The sequence below is a fragment of the Hyalella azteca genome, unplaced genomic scaffold (genome assembly GCF_000764305.2).
Source record: "Hyalella azteca isolate HAZT.00-mixed unplaced genomic scaffold, Hazt_2.0.2 contig5327, whole genome shotgun sequence".
NCBI lineage: Eukaryota > Metazoa > Arthropoda > Malacostraca > Amphipoda > Hyalellidae > Hyalella > Hyalella azteca.
The window spans coordinates 69,567-78,318 of record NW_025935521.1 but is presented as its reverse complement, the minus strand read 5'-3'; the positions used below and the strand labels follow the sequence as shown (position 1 = coordinate 78,318).

Below are 8,752 nucleotides of genomic sequence, written 5' to 3'. Positions count from 1 at the left end.
CTAGCCGTCGTTTCATTTATCTTTTTTTTTTAATTCAACACGAGAAATTTGTACCCCGTTTATAAAAACGGCGAAACTGGTTTTTATGGTTTATCCAGCCACTAGAACGCGTGTCAAACCTTTTTTCAAAGTTATTTCAAAAACGGCATGGCCATGATAGCTGGACGGAGGTTCGGAGGATCTGGAGAGGCACCCGCCCTCGTGAAGACCAGCGCGAACAACACAGGTTCTCTATTTATCAATACAAAAAAAAATTAGAAGAGGTTTTCATCTTGGACGTATCAAGCAATGCACATAATTCGAGTCGATGGCTTTTATGACAACAAACAGATAATTCGCAGCACATCTCTAGGTTTCAGGCATGACAGATGACCTAGATCTCTAGGTTCCATGCGTGGTAGATGACCTAGATCTTTAGGTTCTATGCATGACAGATGACCTAGATCTCTAGGTTCCAGGCATGTGGTTCCATGCATGGCAGTTGGACTAGATCGCTAGGTGCCATGCATGGCAGATGACCTAGATCTCTAGGTTCCATGCATGGCAGTTGGACTAGATCTCTAGGTGCCATGCATGGCAGATGACTGGTAATTTGTAGGTGCAGTCGAAGTTGACCAACGCATAAGAAACATTTCCCTGACTGGATATTTGATAGCTGGTTAAAACGCAGTCCATGCCACTGCCGTAGCTGGGCTGGTTCGAGAGCCACTCGTACTGACCGTCAGGTCCGGGCCAGCGACCGTTCGATTCATAGCTCCAGTTCCCGTTGATGTAGTAAACACCGACCCAGAAGTTTCCTTGGGACGATGCTCCTAATGTTGATGAATGAAATGTTTGGAATAAATGAAATAAATATATAAATATATTGTCCTGATGTTGAAGAAAATAGCGTATAAATTTTGTAGGTAATGTACAGCAACCTCCGTCGTTGACTTTTGACCCATTAGAAGCTATTTTTGTATATTTTTTCGCCCATTGTATAAACTTCTGCCCAATGAAGCCTGTGTTCTAAATACTTAGACAATTAGATGTCCAGAATTTAAATTTCAAACATGGGTTTTATCGTCATTCGGTGCATCGATCGATTGTCAAAAATACTCTGAGATTTTGAAATAACAAAATTTAAAATATTTTTTATTGAATCGTGTTTATAATTTGTAGGCCGCCCTATCTCAAAATAAAAGCAATTACACGTTCATAATTAGGCAAACATGAAAGACTGCACTTTGATTCAACGCAACCGGAGATGAATGGGAAAAATGTTCCATAGTTGAGTTCAAAAACGTACAAGTTTTATAAACTACTTGTAATTGTTCACTATTAAATTTTTTTGAATATTTCTCTTATCTATGTTAGGTAAATCACACAAATTAGTGGAACATAAAATTGGGATTACTTTCGCATTAATATTTTTTTTTTGACATCCATGAGATCCTTCGTAGTTCGCTACAAGCTAAAAATGCGTTTGTTTGAGCTCTTGATAAAAACTTTTTGCCATTTTTTAAGGGAGTTCGATTATTTGGAAATTTGTACATTTTTATATGAATGTCATATTATTTTTAAACCCACCCTCATGCTTGAAACAATAACCATACATCTTCTCTGGTTATAATGGGGCTATAAAGCCAACATTTATTAAGCTGGGCGCGTAGTCTGATAAATCGGACAGTGCAATACACGTAGCCGCCTACGGGGTAACGGCCGATTCCTCGTCTGTGATTTTTGAATTTAGCTTAAAATTCCGTCAGTGATTGGCTGATGGAATTAAAAATAATAACTATTTGTGAATGTACGGCCCCTGAAGTGTTAATTTCTTACCGTAAGTCGCTGTAAGGTAGGCCATCAGGGCGAGGAACTTGTCATGTGTGGTTGGCGACGCCAGTTGCGCCCCAAGAGACTGGCAGTAAGCCCTCGCTTGGCAGAGCGTCAGCTTTGTCTGGTTGAAGTACATGCAGCCGAACGGGTGTTGCACGAAAGGCGGAGTGCAGCTTGTCAGCGGTGGTACATCTTGGAATGCAATACGAATTAATAATCAAATTGGAACAGAAACTAAAATCAGAGTTCAGTTAATCACTCAGACAACAAAAGGATAATATTGAATAAATAATGTCTCACAAATGAACACAATACGAACAGTGAGCGAACATAGCACTGATATAAAATTTTTCCAAGTATAACTGGATCAAGGTGACACACACAAGTGCACGCGCAAAATAACTGAACTTGCTGATGAAGAGATATAGTTTAGCTATCTTTCTTTTCAACCCGATCGATTACGAAACGCTCTCTCGCAAGTGGTTAGAGCGCACATGGAACACATTTTGTTCAAACCCTCCTGTGTGTTTGATTTTCTTTTCGGTTCTAGCGACGAATTGTAATTTATTATAAATTTTTATCCAGAAAATATAAGACCGTGTTCAGAGTTATTAAAATAATGACAAAAACATTGACAAAAACCTAAACATGTTTTTCTTGGCCGTGAGAGTGGGTGCGGTGTCACCAGGGAAGTGAGGAAAAAACAAGAGTTGGCATAGAGTTGCCACGTAGGAAAAAGAGGAATGAAAGGGATAGTAGGAGATGAAGAGGCGCAATGTGCATATTTAAGTTGGTTAGGTTTGTGTAGTTGGGTTTAGGTTAAGTGGAGAAGCGAGAGGATTTATGCCTATGCACAAAACATCTGGGAGGTATCGACTTCTAGTAAAAGGCTTCAGTTCCACATTTTCTTCTCATTGAAACCTACCATTAGCTAGGGTGACCATGCCACGCTTGGTGCACGTCAGGTTGAGGTTCGGGCAAATAGTGCCTGGTATCTTTTCTCCTTCGTGGAGAGTTTTGTTGTCGTGAAGGCAAACTGCGGAATTGCAAGAAACATTCCTGTTAGCTGCAGCTTCGTTCTCCATCCATTGCGCTCTGGCACGAATAAATTGTGTCAAGCAATGGTAATGTGAGACACTAAATCGTGAACCCGACTATGCATTTTAAAAGAATACATGTACTAAATTCCCTACGCTTTCATAATGTTATGAACCGAAAGCATTATATCCATACAAAGAAATTATTAGGTTTCTTCGTAAAATATGTACGTCCGAAAATCAGCGAGACGTACGCAACAGTAATAGTTTAATGTTTATTTTTGCTAGTGGCTATTTATATCGAATTACTGAGAAGAAAAAGATAATTTCAATTAAATATGCCACGTACGGCATTTTCAAATTGACACTTAGAAGTATAAATGTCAGAAAGACTAATATCGGTTGGTCCAGGAAGATATGTAATATCAATAGGTATGACAAAGGCAATTTGCTCTGGAGCCTACTTTCTTGAGAAAAACTTGCAAATTTTGGACACAATCAAGAGGACATAGTTGGTCATGTAGCTGAAAGGTGTCTGTAAGACTTGGTGAAAACGCGTTGCTTCTGACAATGCCGCAATGTGAACTCTGTTGCGAATCATAAGTTCTTGACAGCAAACCCTAGTAGAGTTATGCAAATATATTTAGTATAGTGTAGTATGTCATAATCTAAATTTCACTTGAAAACATAAAAATTTTCTTATGCATACCTTGGGAATAGTAGCAGCTGTAACCTGGGGTTTGCGCTCCTTCAACGTCAGGTAGGTAAACTTGTCCGAAAACACAGCCTTTTGGTCCGAAGCAGAAGAGGTTCGCCTTTCCGTCTTTAGTTGCTAAAATGCTACACAGAATCTCCGCTTTAACATCAACATCAGAGACGTTGTAGCGGCTCAAACTTGTGATATTTGCCGAGAAAGCTGCCCATTTTCGTGGGATGTTATCAGTTGATGCGCAGAAATCAAGAAGTAACATTAGGCTCACAGCCGCTACTGTGGTACTCACGGACATCTTCAGCATGATAGACTGAATTTAAGGTATCGTTGTTTATTAATTTGGCGCAAAACACGAATAATCTGCTGGTAGCTAAAAATAGTTATTAGCATCCCGTCCTATTTAATTCCGTGCAGTAAAAATATTATATTTGGATTTTAAACGGTTGTATTAACCTCTACATTATTTTGTTTTAATTTATTAGTGATATCTAGCAGTGCCATCTCAACATCACCTACCCTGTCAAAACTTACGCGCGGCTATCGTTCCGATTTCGTTTGCGACTCTCGGATTAGAGATGAATCAGATGCGAAATGGCCGCCTCTTCTATTTAGCCGCCAAATAGGAGCTATTTTGAGTAGTTTCGTGGGAAAAAATATAAGGGTCAAATGACACGAAATCAGAGGCTGGTCAGGCCACCATTGGCCTACCCTGCTCAGTGGATGGCATGAGTTTTTAGCACGAGCGTGCTTAGAAGTTCCCGCCATATGTGGGGGTCTACCTCCCGCACTCCCCATCCGGACAGAGCATTAGCCGTTGCAGCAATAGAAAGGCGCTAGTTTAGGACAAACCGTGAATCAGTACGTAGTGAAGAGTGCTCATTGCTTATCGAAAAGGTATTATAGTTTTGTCTCCTTTAGAGAGCTTTAAACAATTTAATGGTAAATACCATTGCACTTGTAGACATTGAACAGGATGAAAATGAATATTTTGAGTGCTTGTGGAAGTCCTTGATTTTGAATTGTTTGGAAATTACTGTTCTTCAAGCCCACAAAATAATGATGGCTAGTGGCTACAATAGAGATGTTCGACTTTGAGTATATGTCTGTTGGAGCGGCTAAAGATGTAGCTCTTGCAGATATGCTTTAAATTAAAATTTCTAAGCATCCCTACGGCCAATAGCTTAATTTATGAAGATTGCATAAGAACGTTTGTCGTCATTTCCGACCACTACTGAAGACTGGTACAGTGCAGTACAAGTCACAAGAACGTTCTCGCTGCCCCAGCTGTCGTGTCGGTGTGAACTATCGCGTACGCCGTACAAGAAGGCAGGGTGAACGTGTTTAAACGGGATCCCATTTGTGAGCATCTTATTTGATTTCACATTACTAATCTATCGTATATTCCGTTATAATTTTGGTTATCAATCCAGGAATTTAGAGTGCAGTTGATAATTTGAAAGCTTGAAAGAATTTAATTTTAGAGCTCGACTCTTCCAATGCGAAAAACTAGTCGACTCCTGTTGAGTGTGATCGGATGGCTGTTTACTGCATCAAGCTACTGCAGTAGGCTAACTTGACTTTGTTAAGATTGACACTCACTTTTCGATTGTGTTGTCTTCCTTAAATTATGACGTATTTGACTGGAAAATTTAAATTATGAAGGAAAATTTGTTAGTTTTTCCTACGAGTATTTTTTTAATAAGATATACTTGTATGGTGTATCTTTCACCATCAGGGCCATCACTTGTTTCAAAACACAGCAATTATACGATGCAAGTTCTTTTTTCGACAATAATAGAAGATTTCATGCGGAATGTGCTCTACATCTGTTGTTATTTGATCAGTTCGTTGCAATAGGTACTTCTCAAGTTCTCTTCGGCAGGCGACAATCACCATGACTACGCATTTGTGTGTTCAAGATTTTGGCAGCGGTAGAAATTTTCAACTTTGGGCATGTCGACACGAGCATGTTATTTAAGCTGCTCCTGTTCATATGCTTAAGGTTCTAATTTCTAAATCAACACGTCAACTGGATCAATTTGTGTTGTCGAAACTCGAAAGTTTATCATTGCCTACGATGCTACGTACCTAACCAACAGTCGACACCATTGCAATGGGCGGGCCAGCTGAACACGATGGCAAATGTTGCAGAGCCTATTCCAATTATTCGCAAGTAAGTTAGTTTCTTTTGTTCTGTTCTATCTACTCTATTTCGTTCTATCATCAGTTTTCATTGTGGAGTTACAGTTACAAGTATAAGGATGAATTCGGTTATTTCTGAATAACTACAAATTATACGAGGATAGATTCAGGAAATTTCCATCGAGCTCAGCAATATTGAAATAGTATTAGACGTTAGAAATGCTTCTATTCATCATTTTGCAGCAGTTACAAGTAGTATTATCTGATCCTGGTGAAATTTTTTGCTAGACAAATGGTTTCTTCAACAAAAGAACTATTCAGCTGTGGGCATATGTCTGCATGCGTGAGCTTATTGCTCAAGCAGAAGATAACTTATGAACTATCTCTTACAAGGAGCCCCTCTGTAAGCAACACATCTGAATTGAGGATTTCCATAACTATCGTATATTCTATTTATTTGATTGTCTCTCCAGGAATTTAGAGTATTCCGAGAGCTATCGTTGGTAGCGAACTGGTCGTCAAGAACGAAGATGCCTTAAGAAATAATATTCATGTTCCTCATTTCCATCCTCTGCCTAATGGACGAGGCTGTCTTCCAAACCGTTGGTATGGTAAATAGAGATTCTGATTAACTAAATATAAATAATAAGAATAATAAAAGTTATTTCAAGTAGTTCTATGTAAATGAGTATATATAACAAAACAACGACCTACGTTGGTCTCCGCTCAATATGAGTAGAATCCACATAGCTCTCATAGGAGCCCTAGACTCAAGGCAATTTCTCAGACACGAGCGCACATGAGGAAGCGGACCTCCGCATAGGCCACTCGGTCGGATGATATTAACATAGAACCAATACCTAGAATAATATATATGCCAAATAAAGCGCAAAACCTACCACAACCATAAAGCCTGTGTTTCTGAATAAAAGTATAAGAACAAGGAGAAGTTAAAAAGATAAAAGTACAAAATAAAGATACAGATAATATAAAAACGGCAGAGAGTAACCTAAGCCAAACACGACAGTATATACTCACGAAGGTTGCAACGCCTATGAAAGATCGTAAACATAAAATCCGGAAGGATCTCGCTTAAATTGATACGCACGAAATAAGCAAGCAATAAAAACTCGAATAAAATGAAGAAACAGTAACATGGAGAGAAAAAAAGACTCGGAACATTACACAAATTCCTAAGTCCGGGTGTAAATCAGTCTCCATTCTACCGAGCTATATAAAAAATCTGTCAAACCTGGAATTATCTACAGATGAGATCAAAGTCCCATTTATGAGATGAGATCTCACATCCCATTTAAGAGAAGCAATTGACGTAAATCTGAAGGCCTATGATGCCAGTGTTTTCCAGTATAAAAATAAAAAAGATCAATACGTTGGACTTCTTCGGAGAAATCTTGGAGCTGATACCTGAAATTAACTTCCTGGAATTTAATGGAACGTTCTATAAGGAGGAGATAGGATTAGCACAGGGTTCGAAATGCTCGCCCGAGATTGCTGATATATCCCTTCACTCATTGAAGAGAATTTTTGTAGACCAAATTCCCAAACTGATTATGTACCTATTGGAGATACAGAGATGAGATTTTTATTCTGAGCGAAGCAGACGAGAAGGACCTCAAAAGCTTTCTGGAGAACATCAACAAAATGCACGAGTCTCTGAAATTCACAAGTGAAATCAGCAGTCATGAGCTTAATTTTCTTGATCTCACAATATATAAAGGGGAAAACTTCCGTAAGAACGGAGTGTTGGACACCAAAACTTACTGCAAACCTACGGAAATTTTCCAGTATATTCAGGCCTCAAGCGCGCACCCCTCATTCTGTTTGAAAGGTTTTGTGAAGGGCGAAGTATTAAGGCATAAACGGAACTGCAACAATGTTCCTGATTTTATGAAAACTACACTTATTTTCTACAAATACCTAAGACAAAGAGGTTACAGCAAAGCGCTGGTTTTGGAACAACTGAAGGAGGCTCTGAGCAGAAAAAATAAATCAGAAAGGTCAAAACAACGCAACCTGTTCTTTAAGACAAAATATAACCCGCAAACATCAACAAATGACATGAGACGAGCTCTATGTAAACACTGGCATCAGATCGATGGAGATGAGGGTCTTCGATCACTTTTCCTGACACCGCCTATGATCTCCTGCAAACGACATAAGAACCTGCGTGAGTTCCTGGTGAGGTCGAAACTTGGAAAACCAATCACAAAAAACAAAGATCTAGATATCTTAGTTAATCTCCTTTGAGCATAAATAACAATAACTAAATGAAAAAGTATCTAAAAATCAAAAGGGCCTGATGAGTAAGGAAATGGCGCCATCGTCCTTGAAGATTTAAATACATATATAATAAGAAAAAAAGGAGTTGTTGTGATGTTACTCATGATACGAAACAAAACTACCATGCAAAAAAAAAAAACAGAAAATATCTGTGGGTCGTGGTATACAATGGAAATGCTTCTGAGTAACGCAAGAAAAGGTTAAATAAATAAAAAATGCACTGATATTAATAAAAAAACCGTTACGCCAATTTTGGCGTGGGAATATCTAAAAATAACATTCGGGGAGAAAGTCAGCCGGTCTCTAGGGGTCTCATGCCTTACAAACTTAATATTTCTCACAATAAATGTATTCCTATATTACTTCAGCAAATTGTTTTCTATTGGCAAACTGGTCAAGCAATAGGCCTATGATGTCCTGTTATGAATTTCTTACAGTGGACTATTTACACTTATATATGATGTTCAAACCATATTTAATTTTAAGGCATTTAATGTATTCAAATATATCATTAGACTGTGTGAACATAAATTTGATGATTTATTTATAGGAAAATTAAAAATGATACACTTTAGTACAACAGTTTGTGCAGTATGTTTGGAAAAAGTTAAAAAAGAAATATCCAAAATATTAATTTATTTATTAGACTCTTCCCCTTTTAGATTTTTCTTACATTTTTTGGTGGAATTACGACATTATGTGTGGATAATATCCCCACAAAAAGAAAATCTGTTTCAATTTTTCT

At 38.2% G+C, this 8,752-nt stretch overlaps 1 protein-coding gene across 1 annotated transcript; it reads right to left on the bottom strand.

Moving 5' to 3' along the window:
• Positions 1–1,818: 1,818 nt before the first annotated feature.
• Positions 1,819–3,934, bottom strand: LOC125177856 (the record flags this gene model as incomplete). The annotated part of the gene is made up of 3 exons (XM_047880372.1): positions 3,562–3,934; positions 2,741–2,851; positions 1,819–2,007 (listed from the first exon to the last, which is right to left on the bottom strand). Coding segments are annotated over exons 1-3 (607 nt in total), but the record flags the coding sequence as incomplete, so codon positions are not given.
• Between the last annotated feature and the right edge of the window lie 4,818 nt (positions 3,935–8,752).